General features: G+C 44.5%; 1 protein-coding gene across 2 annotated transcripts; it reads left to right on the forward strand.

Moving 5' to 3' along the window:
• Positions 1-711: 711 nt before the first annotated feature.
• On the forward strand, positions 712-16,111 carry LOC123018337 (pulmonary surfactant-associated protein D-like). Of its 2 annotated transcripts, XM_044420319.1 has the most exons (9): positions 712-758; positions 1,554-1,613; positions 5,493-5,704; positions 7,826-7,933; positions 8,741-8,848; positions 10,886-11,002; positions 13,001-13,117; positions 13,863-13,946; positions 15,268-16,111. In XM_044420319.1, the coding sequence occupies exons 3-9, from the start codon at positions 5,506-5,508 to the stop codon at positions 15,642-15,644; spliced, it is 1,110 nt and encodes a 369-aa protein (XP_044276254.1). In that variant the 5' UTR covers positions 712-758; positions 1,554-1,613; positions 5,493-5,505; the 3' UTR covers positions 15,645-16,111. The 2 variants fall into 2 exon arrangements, with proteins under 2 accessions (XP_044276254.1, XP_044276255.1); XM_044420320.1 differs by lacking the exon at positions 1,554-1,613 and having other exon boundaries at positions 734-758.
• Positions 16,112-21,574: the final 5,463 nt, after the last annotated feature.

Genomic DNA, 21,574 nt, shown 5'->3' on the forward strand with positions numbered 1-21,574 from the left:
AAATCTAATAAATAAACAAATGTGACCCTTCCATATGGATGGTCCATTCATACAGGCTGTAGTCTTTATATCCTACTTCCCTGAGCCATGTGGTTGGCTACTGTGGGAAACAGGATGCAGAACAGACTCAGGAAAGCTTTTCCAGTGTGTTTTTGGGATGGTGCAACTGTTAAACATGCATCTGTCAACTGGTTCCATGTTTTCATAACCCTTGGTTTTGCTTTGAACAGTGGCATCAGTTCACAGGCTCAGGGAGGATGAGAAATCATTCCCCACAACTGATCCATTTACTCAGCCTTTCTTTGGACCCAGCAAGCTGCTGGACGTGCCCTGGAGGACCCCAAGCCTCAAGTCTTATTATCAGCAAGAGTCAGTGCCCCTGGGTTGGGTTGCTCCGTCAGTTTGTCCAAGCAAAACCTGGCAAGGTATGCATGTTCCAACACTGTTAAATACCCTAGCATTTCAAAACTGCTCTGCTTTTCTGACACCTCACCCCTTGTTCCCTGAAATAAGGATGTTATCTTCCCCACATTTTGCAACCAAAGGGAAATGCTTTCTGTTCACGCTTCACACTTCCTATTAGCTACACAAGATTAAAAGCGACCCTCAGTTCTTAAGAGCTATAAGTTTCCTGTAAGGTCATATGATTGAGAAACTAGAACCTGAGTTACTTAACTCATAGCCTATAAAAGGAGGAATAGGTGCCCAGAGGACGAGGATCACTGTTCAGGCCTTCACAGAGTGCTGGAGATTACAAAGTAAGTGAATGGATTGTGAATTTGTTTTGTAATGATGAACCTCTCAGGGAAGTTGATAAATTGTATGTGATTGAAATAGGTTCAGCTGATGCTGCCACAGTTCCTTATAAAAACAGGGTAGCATGCACAGAGCTCCATGAATCTAGTCAATTTCACCCTGAGCTAGCTCTGCCTACTTCATTGATAAGCTATCTTTGGATTGTTAAGTGCTTTCAGTATCTGAATTTCACATCTGGCTGTGCTTATCTAATAATTACCTTCAGCTTTAATGGCTAGTTGATTTTGTGTCCAACAGCAGAATAATTGGTTGGTATCTTGATCACTTAGTTAGCAGCCTGATTTAGATGCAGTTGGGAAATTGTTCCTTTGAAGCTATCAGTAGGATTGCCAGCCACAAAGGAATATGGGATTCCTGTACCTGTAGTCATGACGCTGATGATGCTGGCCAGGGCAGTTCGTCCAACAGGCTGGTCCAGCCATGGCATGTTCTCCTATATTCCTTTGCACCTACTTACCTGATGTTAGAAGCAACCCGCATGGCTTCTTGTGGCAGTAATTTAACTATGTGCTGAATGAAGAAGTCCTTTCAGGGTTCAGTATTATGGGAAAGGGAGAAAAGTGCCTCCCTTTCCACATTGCCCATGTCATGTGTAATTTTGTACACCTCTGTCGCCCTTCTCCCAACCTTAACAATTGCAGCTGCTTAACTATCCCTCAGAGGCAGTTGTTCCAGTCCCTTGATCATGTCAATTGTTCTTCTCTGAATGTGTCTAACTCCATGATGCTCTTTCTCAGGTGCAGTGACCTGGACTGTTCACAATATTCTAAGTACAGTCACACAAAAGGTTATTGAAGGTAGTGTGATTTTGGAAGTTTTATTTTCAATTTCTTTGATAATTATACCTAGCATGGAGGTTAGCTTTTTCACAGTGCCAATCCAGCTGTCCACCGCAACCCCAAGAACCCCTTCTTCAGAAGTTACACCTAGGCTAGATCCCACCAGCTTCTTCTGGAAGAGGTTGGGACTTTTTGCCCCAACATGCATCAATTTACACTTGCTTAGACAACTGTATTTCCAATTTTGATGCCCATTCTCTCAGGTTGGAGATATCTCTTTGTAGCTCCTCACAATCCCTTTTCATTTTAACCATGCCAAATAGTTGGTTGTCTTCAGCCACCTTGCTTACTCCCAGTTCCAGATTATTTATGGGTAAATGGAAAAGTATGGGGTACAGTACAGAATCCTGTGGGATGCTGCTGGTTATATCCTTCCATTGAGCAAAATTGCCATTTATGCCTACTCTCTGATTTTAGTCTTTAACCAGTTGCTGATCCATGAGAGGAGATCCCGTCTTATTCACTGACCGTTACATTTGCTGAGGAGGTTTTGGTGAAGGATTTTGTCAAAGGCCTTTTGGAAGGCCAAGTAAACAATTTCTACTGGATTGCTCCTGTCCATGTGTTTACTGACACTCCCAAAGAATTCCAATATGCCGTCTATTTATCTCCCCTTTCAAAGAACTCAAAATGATTCATGTCATTCTTGTCTTTCTGCTCTCGATTTTATCCCCGCAACAACAACCCTGTGAGGTAGGTTGGGCTGTCCAAGTCACTCAGTTCCATGGCTGAGCGAGGACTCAACCCCAGATCTCCTGAGTCCCAGTCCAGTGCTCTTAACCACTACACAACAGTGGCTCTCTTTTAATGACATCGACTCACCTTTGTGGAAGCCATGTTGATTCTTTTTCAACAGGGTTTGTCCCCATACGTGCTTACTGATTCTATCCTTAATAACACTTTCAACTAATTTACCCAAAATAAATGCTAATTGGCCTATAATTTCCCAGAGTCCTCTCAATTCCTTTAAAAAATTGGTGTTACATTGGGCATTCTCCAGTTCTCTGGTATAGAGTCTGATCTGAGGAATATTGTACGTATTTTTGTGAGTCAGCCATTTCATACTGGAGCAATTTAAGAACTCTAGGGCAGATAGCAGCTGCACCTGGCCATTTATTCACATCCAATAGGGTTGAGAATTTCATCTTTGGACACTGCTATCTGGTTTAATTTCTCTGTCTCACTCCCCGAATAAATAAGTTCAGAAACAGGTATCTGTTCCATATCCTCTGCTGTGAAGAATTATTTACGTCAAATCAACACAGCATTTACAGGAAGCAGCAAGGAATATTTAAATACTTCTTTATTGTTTGCTTTGATGTTGTAAGTGATACATTTCTCCTTCCCTCCCTCCCTCCCTTTCTCTTACACACACACACCTCCATATGCACATTTTCCATCTGCCTGCATCTTTCTTGTGCAAGCTTGTCTCCCCCGTGCTTTCCTGCCCCCCTCATTTGGGAAAGGCTACCATTCTCTGAAAGTACCTTTCTTCTCTCCAGTAAATTTCCTGATGCTTCTCATCAACCAGGCCACTGATCTCTTGGACGGCATGCTATCTTTCCTAACTTGTGGTCTGCATACCAACCGAGCTTCACTTATTGTGGTTTCCAGTAATCTCCAAGCATTATGGCAAGGGATGTAACCCCTTTAGCTCCCCTTATGGACTTTCTTTTACCAGTGTCCTCACTTTAGAGAAGCTTCTTCTTTGGATGTCAAATGTGACTGTGTTTGATGTGCTTGGTAACCTTCCCCCAAATGTATGTCAAATCTGTTAGCGCTCTGATCACTGACTCCAATTGCTTCAGCTGCATTTCACATTTCCTACTAGCTTTTGAGATTCGCCCCCCTCTGCTCAGCTCCGTGACCACCTGCTTGGGGGCACAGTCATTTAGGGCATTGGAAAATGGGACCTGTTTGTCAGAAATGGAACATCCGTTTTTCCAGTTGCCATGGGGTGGTTGAAATCGCCCATTATTACAACACTGTTTCTGGAGGATCTCCCCAATTCGAGTCACTATATAATGATCACCTTGAGCATTTGGGCTCTGGAGGTGATAACACAGAAGCTTTGGATCCAGTTATTGGCACCCGCAGTTTTTCTGCTTCGAAGTCTGTACGTTTTGAATCCCCAGGTGTTCGAGACTATCCTCTTTCATGTGCAGAGTGACAGCTCCTCCAGAACACCTTTCTCTGTCCTTCCTTTAGAGTTTCTATGCAGAGAGGACCATTTCCCATTGGGTCTCTCCATTCCTTGAGGTTTCCATGATACTTGCTATATCCAGCTTCTTCTTTTAAACCAGGCACTCCAGCTTTCCGCTATCAACTCTGAAGCCTCTTGCATTTGTACAGGGACACCTAAACACAGTGTCCTCCCAAGAGGTAAACAACTTATGTTTTGGTGCTCCAGCCTCTCTGACCGGTTATCTTCTTGAACCATATCCTTGTGGCTTCTTTCCTCCTCTTCTACATTTGAGCAATCAGAAGCTTTTCCATCTTCATCCCCAGGGATGATTTCACCTGAGTGCTGTGCTTCACAGCTCCTCTTTCTTCCAGGGCTGAGTTTAAAAGCTGCTATGCCACCATTTTAATGTTAGGAACCAGCAGTCCAGTTCTGTTTTGGCTCAAGTGGATCCTGTCCTTCCAGAACAGGCCTGGATTGTTCCAAAATACCCCCCAGTGCCCAACAGATGTGAACCCTTCCACCCCTAGATTACCATCTCATATATGCATCGAGAATACCCAGCCGTGCATGCCTTTGATGGACCTGAATGTGGAACAGATTGCTTTTCTAAGAAAGCCACCTATATTTCAGCTCCCGCTTAAGAACCTAAATTTGGCTTTCGGGACTTTACAACAACAATTCCCCATGTCACTGGTACCAACATGGACCAAGACCACTGACTTCAGGACAATCCAGAACTTTGCACCAGGCAGACAATTCACCAAGCGAGTTCACATTCCAAACTCAGCTATTTATGTGTCTAATGATCTCCCACTATCACAAGCCTGCACTGCTCTTCTGTGCAAGAGAACAATCGCTTGCCTTCCAATGAACAGATCCTTTCTAAAGGATCATTTACCTTTTTGTTGGAATAGTACCCTCCTTCCCCAAGACCCTAGTTTTAATAACAGCAGAGGAGCTTTCACCCAGGAAGTAGGATGTGGCTGTTTGGTTCCCAAGGGTTTCATTGGCCAGCCTCTCTGCTTTTCTCCTCTTCGGAAGATCAGCAACTTTGGCTGCAAGAGATCCAGGACTCTTGAGAGTCAGCACTCATCACACGGAGCTTATGTGTATGACTTCTGTCAGACAATCACACATACTCAGCACAATAGCCCACACATCCCTGTTTTTAACATTGCTGTTATTGGGTTTAAGACCTAGCTATGTTTTGCTGTTTGCTTGTTGTTTTTACTGGGACAAGATGGTGGGTTTACTTTTAGTTAATTTGTGCTTTATTCTTCTGAATATGAGAAAGAAGGGCAGAAGTCTGGGTTTGGTCCTCCTTTCTCTGATACTAACTCACACAATTGCTTAATTCATTTGTGTGCTGATGCTTTGTCACTGGGGCTCCCCACCCTCAGCGAACTGACTGCATCATTGGCCCAACCAGTGCTGCAACCATTCTAACTGGAGGACCCCATCTGAAAAGCAAGGGAGGCTGTGCCTCACTATTTTGGTCAACTGTAGAACAACAACACCTTATCCACAAATATGGCTAGCCAGTACTAAACTAGCTAGCCTTCATCTGATCATCCTCCAGTGCAATCAGTCCGCCTCCACTGGGAATGCCTTGGGTTAACACTTTCCTTTCCCTTTTTAAATTGTTCCTCCAGGTCAACCTATCGAATGATGCTGGTGCTCCTAACTTTTGGTGCTTTAGTTTCACAAGTATCACCAGCAGCAAGCCCACCACGGGATCAAGTTATACGAAGTTTGGATCAGAATGCCTGTTCCTTGGTTGTATGTGGCCCAGCTCAGAATGGGTTACCAGGGAGAGATGGAAGAGATGGGATCCAAGGACCAAAAGGAGAGGTAGGAGGCCAAGGTATGGAAATTGCACCTTCCTCATGGTTTGACCTCCTGGGGTTCAGCTTTCTGTCCACCCAGGAAAGCAGTGTCTCCTCAGGTCAGAACTGGGACTCCCATCTTGGAGGTCCCCCTATCTCCCTTGCATCTTTCCATACCAGTTGTATTTCCAACGTCACAAATGCAACCAGCAACCGGGGTGACATCAGGGGTATCAGGCACAAGGATCAAGATTCACCAGGATGTAAGGTATCTTGCTGGTGCCTCAGCCCTTCCTTCCCTTGGGCTCAGGTAGAAGACTTAGATGGTGGGCATCAGCATCTCAGTGTTTCTCTCATACACAGTTGGAAGGGCATAATCCATATGGTGCCTTAAGGTACTTTCTCTATTTATTGTCCTAGCATGCTTGTCTGACCCCGACTCTTTTGCTTTCAGCTTTGCCCACCACTGAAATGTGACCCCACCCCAAGATTTTTTGAAATGGGCTGAAAGGGGTTCCAAATTCTTGGAATAGGGTAACTTCTAAAGCATCCCATTCCAGAAACAGGAAAAATGCGAAGGAAGGTACATTCTGAACAAGTGTATACTAGGAAACAAATTAGCACTTGTTAATATTTGGAATGATATCTTATTTTCCTCTCTGCCATCAGTTTATAAGAATAATGCAAGACGGAGTTTGGAGCATTGAAGCCTCTTGATTTCAATGGGCTTGGTTCTGTTCTGCATTGACTGATTATTTTTACAGTTGGCAACTTTGGCAAGTGCTAACAATGCAGTTCATTTGTGATAAAGACTTGTGTGTGCTTTTTTATTCTTCCCAGGAGTTCTAGAGCTTTGTTATTGCTTTATCTTTGAATGACCTTGGAACAGTGGAGTGAATGACCATGCAGCCTACCTTCTGTTCCCTTCATTTATGTTTATTTATAAAATGTTCCTGGAATTGTATGCAATGTCTCGTTTACTCACTTGTTCAAATAAAAGGGAAGGTTCAGGTTCAGGCTATTGAGGTCTACCTGTGCAGATTGTCTGGGAACTGTTTCTTCTTTGGTGTATTTGCAGATGCCTTCAGGATTTTTGTGAGTACATGAAAGCACCTGGGGCCAGCACTTCTATAGATTAGCGGACTTGGCAAATGCATTTTTTAAAAATTTGTACCATTTTTATCTTGCTCTTCAGCCCAAAAGGGCTCCCTGAAGAGTTTATGAAGATGAATAGTATAGTTTCTGCTCTTAGGGTTACAAAAGACATGACACAAAAGGAAGAGGGACACGGGTTACCATGTTTCAGGGGTTCACCAGAAGTGTTAGGGTTTTGGGCCTCTTCTCTGGGTCTCCAGGGGAAAAGTCAAACCTCAAGGTGACGGGGTCCTATTTCCCACCTGGCTAGAGAAGTTTTGCGCTTTGCCCCTGCCTTAGGTCAATCAAGTACAACCAAAGCGGCTTTCTCTGACCCTCCAAGTACCATCTGCAGCCTTCATCCATTGCCACCAGCAGATGGGGATGCAGGCCTGCAGTGTCGGAGGAGGGTTAAAACCAAAACAATGCTATGGTAAAAAAAATGGTTTCCCAGAACTAATGCAGCTTTTTGAATTGCTAAGAATGAACTTGACCTCTGAAGTGATTTGTGCCCCCCTGGAGTCAAAGCTTCATGCAGGTTAGAGGAGGCTGCATACACAAGAGATATGTTCTTTGACATCACAGATGCAGTTACAAATAGGCCAAAGCGAAGCCTGAAGCACCAGGAACTGGGAAACCTTTGGTTCTCACTTTCCAAGGACATTGGTCTTTCAAAGCAAAGTTGGTTTTAAATGGAGCCATGAGAGAAGGAGAAAGCAAGTCTGGAAAATGGAGAATGGAAGCATTCCCATCCACCTTATTTAGATGGTGCCTTCACTGATTTAGCAATATTCCTGATGGAGTGTTAGGGTTCCATCACGTCGTATCTCCAGTGTTTCTGCATCTGACTAGAAACTTGTAAAACTATTAAAATGATGTTATTTCCCGGAACTGCTCACTTTGTAAACATCTGTTCACTTTGCATTTCTCAGTGCCAAGTCTGTAATTTATCAGCTTTGCATTCATCACTACCTGCTCTCCACCTCCTTCATAATCCACGTATTCAATATTTTATCAAATGCCAGGATTGCAAGGACTGAGAGGCATACCAGGTCCTCCAGGAAAAATGGGCCCAGCTGGACCAGTAGGAGCAAAGGGGGCTCAAGGGGAGAAAGGAGCAAAAGGAGACATAGGTAAGCAGTGTCACTAGCTAAGTATTGTCCTCATTTGGCCATGCAATCCGGTGTAGATCTGTGCAGAAGAGAGTGCCATTGAGTTCAATGGGTCTTATCCCCAAGTTAGTATGTATAGGAGACACAATTCCACATAAACTTTATTTCAGAGGTGAGGGGAAACGAATGGACTGAAACTTAAGCTTCGCATGGAAGAAGTGGAATTCCAAAGAGGAAAAGACTGTGTCACTAGGCAAGTTTTCTGAGATGGGATTCAGGGCATTGAGTGTAGCAAGGGGACCTTTTCATTAAGGATAAAGGAGAATTTTGGGAGTGTGAGGTTGGTAGGATTGCAAGACCAGTGCAGGGTCATATGGAGAGATAAGGGAAGAAGGCACTGGAATCATCAGGGACTCATCCACCATAGTGGGATAGGAGTCGACCGTCTGCATCGGACGATGAACTAACTCTGCTTCCCAAGATGTTGCATCAGAGCTAGGCCTTTGGAAGGCACAGGCCAGGGTGAGGCATCTACTGCCAGACAGGCACGTGCGTGAGTCTGCCATTTCCCAGAGCAAGTCCCAGCCTGATGTGGGAGTTCTCCCAGGACAGGGAAGACCTGTGTTTTGAAGGAGCAAAGTTCATCACAGCACAGGGGACCACCTGGCCTCCATCATTAGCAGCTTACCACAGGGGACATTGCGGGGAGGGGGCTCTAGCTCCAGTAGCCCCTGAAGTGCTGCAACATAGCATAACTTTTTGTGTTTGGGACCTCACATTTCCTCTCTCTTTCTCTGACTGCTCACATCGCCCTTTCCCTCTGAACAGGACCGCGTGGAGTCCAAGGTGTGCAAGGTCCTCCTGGAAGCACAGGCCCTGCTGGAGCAAAAGGAAGCAGTGGCCCACAAGGTGAAAAAGGTGTGAAGGGAGAAACAGGTAAGCCAGTCCCAGAAAAGGGTGTTTTTTTATTTTTTAAACCAGGGAATTCAATAAAATACATCGACTACAATCCAAGAAGCCATACAACCCGTTCTTCAAGTTGGACAAGGAGCTGAGACCGTGTTTCTTGAACTGAGATCGAGGGATCCAGGAAGGGCCCAAATGTCATTTGTGATGTCCTAGGGTGGAGGGGGGCTGCCCTTCTGCTGGAACACATTCCAAAATGAGTAAATCCATCCATTGAGCATGCCTAAAACATGTTCTTTTCTCTTTTGGATCCCAGCTGCCAATTTTAAAAAATGCTGGAAATGTGTGTTTCAACCCTATTATGCTTAATATCTCTTGTAGGGCTTTGAATTTAGAAATATTAGGAACTGACAAAGTTACCATAATGTGTTTGTAAGTTCAGTGTTTCCCTTTCCCTCTGGATCTCTTTCCACAGATAGGGATGTATGGGTGTTGCTATATTTATTCCATCTGTGTCTTGCAGATTCTCAGCTGTATTTCATTCCATCATCCATTCATTGAGAGGATCAGATTTTATTTTTTTTACCAAAATTCAACATGTGCTCATTTGCAGTGGTGCTAACTTGTACTTTTGGCTAGGTGCATTAATGCTAATGAGCATCAGTTAATGCAAATTTGTGCAAATCTCCCTTTCCAAAGTGAAAAATGCTCAAATTCTGACATTTTAATCTTTAAGCCTATGTGCTGTGAGCCATCGCTTCCATGCTGGTGGCAACTTGTGTTGGGGAAAACAGCCTTTAGCAAACAGAATGGTTGCAGCTCTCGGTATTAGCTGGTCTGCAGTATTTCAGTTTGCTGGTGGAAATTCGCATGATGGTATGGCCCCCAGGCAGAAAAACTTCCCTGGATGTGTTAGGGAAGAACGATTCTAGCTTAACCAGCTCTGCAGCATGCCAGTCTGAAGTGGTACAGAAACTATTCTACTATCTCACTGAGAACGAATCCCCCATGTGAGCTGGTGGTTCACACAAACATTTCCTCCAAGCATGCATGCATCCAATCCATGATGGGGCAGAGGGAAGAAAAGTTCTACTGCTTGTATGAATCATCCCTCAAAGAGGCAGGTCTTTTTGTTTAATGCAGGTGTTTTCTCTGAACACCTGAGCGTGAAGCCAAATTCTGTGCTGCCCATCTGGGACACCTGCAGTGCCATTTAGCTTTGCATAATTTCACAGCTGTTGTCAAAATACGTCACATTCCATTCATCATGTGTGGAGCCATAGGCCTGCTTTCCCCAACTTGAATCCTTCCAGCAATTTTGGAGTACCACTCCCATTATCCCTGACCATTGAACTTCCTGGGTGGGGTGATGGGAGTTATAGTCCAAAATATCTGGAGGGGCCTTGGTTGAGGAAAAGTGCCCTAGATTGAAAGTGGTGAGGCACCAGAACACAAAACATTTTTTTTCCTCTCCCAGGAATTTCGATAAGGATTTTGCAAGGACAGAAACAAAGTCTTGTGTGCCTTAAAAGGTTAACAAATGTTCATTCATTTATTTAATGAATTTATATACCATTTGATTAGCATAATGTTCTCAAACTGGTTTACAAATGCCATGAACTCTCATGGACTAGCCTACTTTTAGACTCAAGCCGCAAAAGCTTAGCTTTGTTTTCCACTACGAAGTGGAAAGTCTTGAAGCTGTGCTGGACTCCAACCCCCCACTGGTCATGCTGGCTGAGAATGATGGGTGTTGTAGTCCAACACATCTAGAAGGCACCGGGATGGGATAGGCTGGCTTATACTATATTTGCTAGTCCCTTAACTGGGATGCCATCAGGGCCTCTTGTTTCCACTGCAAGAAACTCATACAGCCAACCCCAGAGAAATAGTGTCGTAATGATCCCTCTGCTTCCCAGTATATAACACATCTGTTAGGTAAACAATAATTTGGTAACTGCACTGAAAACAGGTAATTTGAAAGGACCTGTGTAATGTTGTGTTTGACTGTGAGAAAGTGCCTCCCATTTGGAGTGACTTTTCTCCCATTCTCTGTTATTTATTTAGGTCCCAGAGGAAGTACTGGAGCACAAGGGCCCCAAGGACAAAAGGGTGCCCCTGGCCCCCAAGGCATTAAAGGGTCTGTGGGGGAAAAGGGAGCAAAAGGAGATGTGGGACCCAGAGGTAAGTGGAGTGAAAGGGTCCATCCTACCAAGGTTTGTTGCTGCTGTTGTTGCTGTTCCATGTCATCAAGTCATTGCTGACTTATGACAACCCTGTGAATGAAAGCCCTCCAAATAGCCCAGTCCAACAGACCTGCTCAGCTCTTGTCAAGTCAAGATTGTGGCTTCCTTGATGGAGTCCATCCATCTCCTATTTGGTCTTTCTCTTCTTCTGCCTTCAACTTTCCCTAGCATGATTGTCTCCTTCAGGCAGCCTTGCCTTCTCATGACTTGAACAACCCTTTTTACTGACCTAGAAAGTTTCAGAGGAAGCAGAAGAAAACACTTTTTTCATGCAGTGCATCATTAGCTTATAGAAATGGAGACTGATCCAGTGGTGGTCATTAGCTCTGATGGCTTAAAAAATAGGTGACTTCATGGAGGAAACATGTTTCCCTGGTTACTAAAACTCACGAGAGCTCAGTGGAATCATCAGATGCAGAAGAAACCCCAGATGCTGTGGAATACACTGCCTTGCTTCTCAAAGAAGTCTAAACACCCATAGTTTGAAACTGGATACTCATATTTGGTCTTCCTCTTCTTGCTCTGTCTCCAGCTTACTTGAGTTATCCTATTATCCTCTCCAGTGAGACTTGCCTTCTCATGATAGGTTCAAGTTATGACAGCGTCAGTTTCATCAATTTTGCTTGCAGGACAAGGATTCCCTTGATTTGATCTAGAACCCACTTGCTCATCTGTCTGTCCATCTAGGGCAGTGATGGCAAACCTTTTTGAGACCGAGTGCCCAAACTGCAACCCAGAACCCACTTATTAATCGCAAAGTACCGACACTGCAATAAGACCTGAATACTGAGCTTTTAGTTTAGACAAAACAACTCACAGCCAGTCCAAGCAAACATATATATATCCTTGGAAGCACACCGACCGGCCATGCAAAAGCTCGGACGAGTCGCGGCTAATGAGTCGTGGCTCGTGACATCATCGCCTGGTGCCGCTACTACTTTCCGACCATGTGCATGGCCTCTATATGCGCTGTTATCCAATGCACGGCTGCTGGGGCGATGCTGGGGTGACTTGGCTCGCATGCCCACTGCAGCACGCATGCCATAGATTCACCACCACTGATCTAGGGCATTTGCAATGCTCTCCTTCAGCACCATACTTAGTATGCATCAGCTTTCTTCCCATCAGCTTTCTTCACTGCCCATCTTTCACACACATACATTGTGATTAGGAATATATTCACATGAATGGTCTCAATCTAGGTCTCCAGGAAAATGCCCTTCTACTTCATGATCGTTTCTATTTCCTTCATTGCTGCTCTTCCCACTCTCAGTCTTCTAATTTCGTGGCTACAGTCTCCCTGTTAATTGGTCTGTAGGTCTGTAAAATCTTTGCCAATTTCAATTACTTCATTGCTGACCATAAAGTTCTGTAATTCTTCTGAAGTCATGATTTTTGTTTTCTTTAATATTCTGCTCTAGCCCTGCATTTGCACTTTCTTCTTTCATCGGGAGGTATTTCAGTTCATTGTTGCTTTCTTCCAGGAAAATGGTATCTTCTGCATATCTTAAATCATCAATGTGTCTTCCTCCTATTTTCATTCCTTTTTCTAACCCTTCTCGAGCTTTCAATATGGTCTGTGTATAGTTCAGCTGCTGTGTATCCTAACTTTTCATAGGGAAGTTATAATGGGTGGGTCAGATCCTGAGCAGATTGGATCAACTGCACTGATGGAAAGATACTTCTTTGCCCAGTCTCTTTCCCATAGTAATCCATTTGCCCCCTGAGAATGCCATTCATGGTGACAAAAGACCCTGCAGGATGGGGTGAGCTGTGGTGTGCAGGGCAGGTGGAACCCTTCCTGTTGTGGAGGGCAGATCCTGGATCCAACCTGGCATTTTTGAAGCACAAAACACAAATGCACATGCGCGCGCACACACAAAGGCTAGCAAATGCCCCTTGCCAATTAACTTGGAACCTTTCCATCTCACAATAGGATTACCAGGACCAACTGGCGTGCAAGGGCCAGTGGGGAAAACAGGCCCCTTTGGATCTAAAGGAGATAAAGGCTCCATAGGTGAAAAAGGTGCCAAGGGTGACAGCGGTCTCTCAGGTAAGTAGGATAACCTTGTTGCCACTTGTTAAAGAGATTAATTTAACCAAGCTTCAGAAAAAAGTTTCGACTTGCTGGAGTTCCCGTTCAGTGCTCCTTCCAGCAAAGAAGTGTTTTCAGAACCCCTGACAAGTTTGGAGCTCAGATGATCAACAATTTTTTTCAACGAACGATCAGAATTTACTTGCAAATCAGAGCAGGCCTCTCCCTCCTCCTTCTAATGTAAAATTGGACAGATCCAGAGATGATGTATATTTTGTTAAATTGCAGTTGGCAGAAGTACTTATCATAATCTGAAAATCTGATACATTTTTCTGAGCAAGCAAGGATTACTTCTAAAAGATTGCAGACACTGGGTGATTTACAAATAGCATCGCATATCCACTGATGCTCACACAAGCACTTAGGCGATGTCCACTTTGCCAGCCCTACCTGTAGGCAAAGGGCAGAACTGTCCATTATCTAATCCAATAATGTATATTTACTGTAAGGGAGCTGATTGAATTGCCCATGTATGATGTTGGCTGAGAGAGAAGGTGAGAAGTACCATTTCGATTAGCAAACTATCTGTTTACAGGGGGACGTATCCTATAGGTTTTATTCAGTTTTAGTCTAACTTAAGTACCATTCTTTTTGATGGGAAAGTAAGACTAATGCTCATACATTAGTCTTACAAGTATGCCTTCTTTCACACGGTACTACAGCACTATATCTTGGAGATCATATTCATTTCATTCCTTCTCAGAGGTCAATCTTATGAAAAAACAAGTCAGCACCCTGGAGGGACAGCTGAAAGCGCTTCAAGCCAGTTTCTCAAAGTACCAAAAAGGTAAGATGTTGGATGGGATACCAGAATGGTGACGATGTGTTGAAATCTTCCTCTGTTATGAGATGCAGGTGGATCCCTTAAGACAGAGGTTGCAGGCCAGCACAGTATACTCGCCTGTAGACAAAGGGTTTGAGAGGGCATCACATCCCTTATCATCTGGTAGGTCAGTTGACAGATCAGGGAGATGTCACCGCACTTGCAAACATCACAGAACCTAAATATTAGAGAACTAGCATCATTTTTGCTAGTTTATGACATAGCGTGAATATGCTGAAGTTCATAAAGCACCAGAAAGAATTGGTATAAATGTATTTGTTAATTATATTTCCAACCCTCACTTTTCCTACAAGAAACCCAAAGTAATCCACATGGTCTTCCTGTCTATTTGATCCTCACAACACCCCTGTGAGATAGGTGAGGCTAAGAGTTCATGACTGGCCCAAAGCCACCCAGTGAGGGTCATGGCTGAGTGCAGACTAGACCCATCTCTCCAGAGCCCAACAGTCTAACCATTGCGCTATACTGGCTGCAATTGATCCTATATATTACATAATGGACAAAATACCTTGGCTTACCTACAACTTGTCTACAAAATAATCATAGCATTTTAAAAAGCAACCAATAAACATGAAAGGCAATGAATTAAAAATACTTTTTAAGCTGCACCTACAGGTGGCGCAGTGGTTTAAACCGCTGTTCTGCTGGGCTGGTTGATTGAAAGTTTGCCAGTTCGAATCTGCACAACGGGGTGAGTTCCCGTTGCTCCGTCCCAGCTCCTGCCAACCTTGCAGTTTGAAAGCATGCAAATGCAAGTAGATAAAAAGGCACCACTTCGGTGGGCAGGTAACAGCGTTCTGTGCTCTTCGGTGTTTAGTCATGCCGGCCATGTGACCACGGAGACTGTCTGCGGACAAACGCTGGCTCCCTCGGCTAGGAAACGGAGATGAGCACCTCCCCCTAGAGTCAGGCATGACTGGACTTAACGTCAAGGGCCAACCTTTACCTTTTACAATGAATCTGCTACAGCTTGTCACAGCTGTGGTTTCTTTGCGTTTTCAGTGGGAATACACATGGCTGCACCTAAGGAATGGACTCATTCCAGACTACTAGACTCTAGTAGGCCTCACTTGCATCTGCTAATGGTGGGATTATGCTGCTAAAAGCATTCCTGGAAGAGGCATTGGCCACCTCCTTCCAAATTTTGTCTATTCCAAACTGATGTAGCGGCAATTTTCACTGGTCTGCTCTCTTTGTTTAACACAATGGCCATAAGCTGATGTTGTGATTGATCTGTACCCTGCGTGTTTTGTGTTTGTTCTAGTGGCAATGTTCCCCGGAGGCCGAATTGTTGGCAACAAGGTGTTTATAACTACTGGCTACGAAGGCAACTTCGATGACCTCAAGCAAAGGTGTCTGCAAGCCGGTGGCCAGCTCGCTTCCCCGAGGAATGCGGCCGAGAACACTGCAGTCCAGCAGATTGCTGCGCTCTATAACAAGATAGTGTTTCTTGGGATAACTGATCTCCAGTCAGAGGGGAAATTCAAATATCTGAATGGTGATGCAATCAGTTACTCCAACTGGCTACCGGGAGAACCCAATAATGACAAAAACAGGGAACACTGCGTGGAAGTCTTTGCAAATGGCAAGTGGAATGACAAGGTCTGCAGTGAAAGGAGGCTGATCGTCTGTGAATTTTAGAACATTTCTCATCCAGCATTCACCCAGTTACAGTGAAGAACAGAACTCTGCATACGCCCGTTGCTTTTAATCTGTAGGCACCAAGGTAGTCATAATTCTCATAGCCCTCACAGGTGGGTCTGTCCTTTGACATGCATGCACAAGGCAAGCATAAGAAGCAAAGCAAACTACCCATAAAGGGCAGCTTATAATGGGACACCATCCTGTCTTACTTCCCTCTGTCTTGAGGGGTAGCGAGCCCTTATCAGTGCTGAAATGGTACTGAAAAAGAAAACAATCTCAGAGTAATTGTGGGCAATAGGCTAAATATGAGCCAATGATGTGATGCGGCCACCAAAAGGTCAAATGCCATTTAGGGATGCATTAACAGAAGTCTTACTTCCAAATCACGAGAAGTAGTAGTTCCTCTATACTCCTCACTAGTCAGATCTCATCTGAAATACTGTGTCTAGTTCTGGGCACCAAGATTTAAGAAAGATGCAGGTAAATTAGCGTCCACAGGAGGGCAACAAAAATGATCCAGGGTTTGGAAACACTGCCCTATAAGGAAAGACTGAGAGAACTGAGCATGTTCGGCCTTGAGAAGGGAAGACTGAGGGAAGGCATGAGATCCCTCTAGAAGTACCTCAAGGGTTGTCACAAAGAGGAAGGTCAAGAGCTCTTCTTGCTGATGTCAGAGTGTAAGACACGGAATAATCAGCCCAAGTTCCAACAACCCAGATTCAGGCTGGGCATCAGGAAAAGCTTCCTCACTGTCAGAGCAATACGACAGTGGAACCAGGTGCCTGGAGAGGTGGTAGGCTCTCCCACACTGGAGGCATTCAGAAAGAAACTGGGCAGCCATCTGAGTGGGATGGTGTGACTTGGAGTCCTGCAACAGCAGGGGGGTGGACTCAATGGCCTTCATGGCCCCTTCCAGCTCTACGGTTCTATGATTCTATGAGCCCATGTTTCATCTCCTCTGGGTGAGGAAGCATTGGAGACCTTCTGGTAATATTGGCTTTACTGACACACAGACCTGCCAAACCTATCAGGGACACTCTCTGAAAAGCAATCACAGGTTCTCCAGAGAGCAACCTGTGTGAGCTCTCAAAGGCATTTACTCACCACAGAGCTGGCATTGGTCAAGAGTAGAAGATATGGATCTAGATTAGGGATATGTGAGGAATCTCTGAAGCAGCCCTGAGTCCAAGTTTTGGGCAAGCATGCACAGCGTTCATGGGACACTTGCCAGGAATTGAGCTCCATGCACTGTGCAAGCAGCAGCCCTCCTATGGTGGGTTCAGCCACCATTTGGGCAGCTGCACCTGATGCTGAAGAGGGCTGGTCATGAGGGGCTCATCAGGAAAGGGGCCCTCCCTGACCCCTATTCTGTGCCAAGTGCAGCTGCTGAAGAAGGTTGCCAGCTGGGGAGCCTCAAGCTTTTGTGGACTTCCTCTTGGCTCCTCTTTCATTGGAAGACCAGGCCAAGTGCAAGAGGAAGCCTGCTCAGAAATAAGTGTTAATGGCTGGTGCAGCCAGCTTCTGGACGTGTACCGGTGAGGGGGTCCCATTTTGTGCTTCACTCCAGGCAACAAAACATCCTTGGCCAGCCCTGCTTGATGTCCACAGAAGGCCTCCTGCAATCAACATTGCAAGTTTGATCTTCACCCTTAGGAGAAACAACTTGAGACAACAAAGCAGCCTAAGAATGTTCCTGATGTCACTCGGCATCAATGTGGATTTCTTCTTGATAACACTAGGCAAAGTTCTGCTCTTCCAAACCTCTCCCTTACTCCCTTGAAGCCCCTATATTCCTGCAACTTCCTCCCAGAATGCTCACAGGTTGCCACCTCTTTCTCCTGCCACCCTTCAACTCCACCTTTTCTGTGAAGCCTCTGGCTGGACCTCATCTCTTAATGGAATGAAGCCTTAGTACGGATAACTGCATTCTCACCTACTCTTCCCATTAGCTTCCCAAGCCCTTTTTCCCTAGCCCATCTTCCCCTCTATGGTCTCCACAACTGGCAAAATTTAGACTGTAAGCTGCTTGGGGCAGGGCCCATCCCCTTGCTTGTGTTATTGTTTAAAATCTTTGTGCACTTTGATAAGGCTTTATAAATAAACCACCTGCACCTATGCACTGCTTAAGACACACTTTCAGAAAAGAATGGAAACTCCCTGAGTCTCTAATCTGCAGTCTAAAGAACTGTGCACTTTGAAGCTGCACCAATTTTTTGTATGAGTGGGTAGGGGTGGGTTCCAGCACAGGGTGTTTCTATTTATATTATTTTCACAAATGTCCATTAAACATTTAATGAAATGTTCGATAGCACACAGAAGCATTTCTCTTCGTATGATCAAGCGCGAATAACATGCTTCTTTTTGGTGGAGATGAGCTAGAAAATGCTTCACATTCTCCGTCGCTTGTCTCGTTCAGTGCCAGCTTTGGGTTTTCAAGGGGTGTTGGGGGAGACATTCTCGTGACCCCCTCCCTCTGTGGTTCTGCCTTCTTGGTGCAGTTGTTACCCCCCAAGTCAGCAAGGGCATCTGCCGTTCCTGCCTCTCACTGCCACTGTGGTTCGGGCAGCCGCAAGAGGCAGGTAGATGGGGAAGTAGCAACTGTGAAGAAGAGCAACTTCATGGGGGTCTTGCTGTGGGCCCTTGGCAGTTGCCTGCCTGTGACGGCAGTGCTAGTCTCAAGGCTTTGCAAACCACCGCGCAAAGGAGATCTGCTCTGGAGCACACATGCCAATATACTAGTTGTCCAGCTCAAGGATGGGCAACTTGTGGTCCTCTGAACAACTCCATCATCCCTCAACATGGGTATGCTGCCTGATGGGGCTTGTAGGCTAAAACATCCAGAGGGGCACGGCTTGCCCATTTCCTGCTCTAGCTACTCCGTTGCTTTCAATGGGATGCCCAGCACAACCGCATTTGGATGCTGCCTTTTCTTTGCTGCTGCTTTCACCGGGATGCAAGTCTGGGTATGTGCCACAATGCATGTCCCAGAAGAATTCTTCATATCCCCAAAACCTTGTGTGAGATGTTTGATGTTCAGCTGATCCCCCGCTTTCAATCACTTGCTCAAGAATTTGCTTGTGCTGCCACTTATCATTTTTCCCTTGCCGGAAAATCAAGTGAACAGAATCAGACATAAGAGATTGTGTTGTGTCCCCATCACCTAAGCTACAATGTCTGAGTAGGACATCAAACCTGTTAGATTACCTTGGTGCACCGAGGAAAGTGTTGAAAGCAGCCAAGAGCAGAACATTGGCCTGTACTTCTACTCTCTGCTAGTCCTTTTGGTGAATCATTTGTATGTCTCTCTCTGCCCAGGTTCTAGAATAGCTCTGCCCAACCCAGAGGTCTTCTGGTTACCCTTGACCTGGTTCTCTGAATTGGCAATAACCACATTCTGCCCTTCTCTGCTTGGCTTCCCAGTCATCTTCCATGTGCTTGTAGCCCCTGGCATTCCCCCCTGTTGCTAATTTTTCTAGCTATTTGTCTGCCTTTCTAGGCTTGTTGGGGTCCAGGAATGCAGAAGGGTGCCATCTTCTGGCAACATCTTTTTCTCCTTCCCAGAGTTTGTGCGATGCAAGTGTTCACTGCTGGAGCACAAGATTTCCATGCAGAAAGCCCCAGTGAAAAGGATGACACAGAAGGATCAAACAGAATGTCCTCTTAGCAGCAAAGGGTGGCCATGAGTCATACTTTAGGGTAGACAAGCCTATCCTTGAAGGACTTTCAGTCCACGCTACAAGAACCACAAGTTCAGACATGAAATCTGTGGGGGGGAAGGACTTCATTTTTTCATGACAACTTGATGTGGTAGCTGAAGTCAGATTCATCACCTCTCTCAACAACTACTCATCATAATGTGCTTGTACATAATGCCAGTGCCCTGAATATTTTTAAGTCATTTAATGTTTAATTTTGTTGTTGTTGTTGTTGTGGGGAGTTGGTGCATGTGAACTTTGGTAGACAGAGTGGATGGAATGAAAAGAGGTAATTCTCACTTGAGAGATAAGGTCAGAGAAAGTCCAAAGGGAGTCAATTTTGTTGCTTTCTAGCCAGGAAATGAAATTTGGACTCACAGAAGTGTGATTCTTGCCTTCTCTAAAGGCCGGGCATTCCCAGAAGTGGTGGGCATTTTTCCATCTAAACAGGCTTAAAATTGTGCCCTACACAATCTTTTCAGTGTTTGTGGTTTAGTGGTTTAGTGGGAGTGGGGTGGACAATAAAAGGCCTGTTGTTAATTAAATAATAATAATAAAAATAGAACAAAAAACCAGGTGACCACTAAACTCTTGTTCTATGTTGCTTTGGACAAATTCTACCCCAAAAGTGATCATCAGTTGTAGATTAACTGGCTCTTGTTTGTGTAGAGAGAGATCCTATGTACTGCATTTAGAGTGTGATCACAGAAATGTCTACTCAATTGTAAGTAATTTCAAAGGGGCTTATTCCAAATTCATTGGGGACCAAATTGAAGCCTTAGTTGGTTTATTGGTATTGGATATAAAGTTACCATCTTTAATTACAAGCTTTTTATTTTAAAATAAATGAGTGCCAAGCACAATCTTGGAAAATTATGAGAAGGCTCTGACACAGGAGGGAATTGCTTCGTTTATAATAAGACACTCTTTCAATCATTTTCAAATGTGTGCAGATTAAATTAATTGATCAATCAATCTCTTCTGAAACACCTCACAATTAATCAACTCCTATGATTAATCAACTTCATTTAATAGACAGATAATGATGGCCAGTTTTTCCATCCTGAACATCAAGTTTTTTGAGGCAGAAGTCATTATGCAGGGCTAAGACTTTCTCTGACCTGGTTGGAAAGGAAATCTTGTTCTGACTTTCTTAGTAGCTCTTGCCATATCCCTACTGGGACCTTTAAAATATACTGAATTTTTTTCAGAGATAAAGATCTTTTTCGTGTATATCTTGCTCATTTTGCCTTCTAATTTAGCTGTCTCAGAGGGTGGATAGGAATATTTTTCTGAGCCATGCTTTCATCCCAGGAGCACCTGCCTGAAACCCTTCGAGGCTGCTGTAAATCACAGCCAAAATAGAAGAGATGCCCCTCACACAAGAAGTAATTCCCTGTGGATCCCTAAAAGTACGAGCGGGTATGGAGGAATATATATAGCGGGTATATATCAGATATAGCTTATTGTTGTGAGTTGCCCCGAGGCTCCAGCGAATGGGGCAGCATAGAAGCTTCCTAAATAAATAAATAAAAATAAATAGCGGGTGTGAAGGAAGGCAGCCCTCACACCAGTTTAATGGGAGATAAAGGAGTTTTAACCTTTTCTCCTTCACTTCACTCATACTATTTGTGTTGGAAGGAAAGCTTCCATTTATGTCACTGAACATTCCTCTTCCAATGTAAGTAACAGGACCAGGGCTCTCCAGAGGGTTTGGAAACATGACAGGGCCAAAGAGGTTGAGGTTCTCCTTTCATCATAAATTAAATTCCCCGAGGTGTTTAGCAGACAGCATGCTGTCACAAGTAAAATCACAATAAAATCATCAATACAAAACTAATGATCATGCCAGCACAGCGTGAAGTACAACATCAGGTTTAAGAGATAAGTACACATTGCAGGCATCAGGATAATACAAAACAAAAATACCTGAGCATTGAAAAATGCACAGAAAGGCTTTCAAAAGTTCCAAAAGAACTCAAAAATCTCAGCCTGGTGAGCTGAGAGCAGGTGAGCATCTTCTGGGAGAGAATTCTGGAACTGGAGAAGCCGCTCTGCTGAATTCATTTTTAAAATAGAACACTATTTTTGTTAGTTGCTATGGCGCCCATTGTCTTAAAGTCCAGCATTAAAATTATTGGTGAGACCAGCAAGATTAATCAACTAAGTCCCTCCAAAATTATTTCGGAGTTTCCAGAGACACGCATGCAAGGAGACCTCTTTCCACAAACA

This window comes from Varanus komodoensis, unplaced genomic scaffold, assembly GCF_004798865.1.
Source record: "Varanus komodoensis strain SLA01 unplaced genomic scaffold, ASM479886v1 scaffold11, whole genome shotgun sequence".
Taxonomy (NCBI): domain Eukaryota; kingdom Metazoa; phylum Chordata; class Lepidosauria; order Squamata; family Varanidae; genus Varanus; species Varanus komodoensis.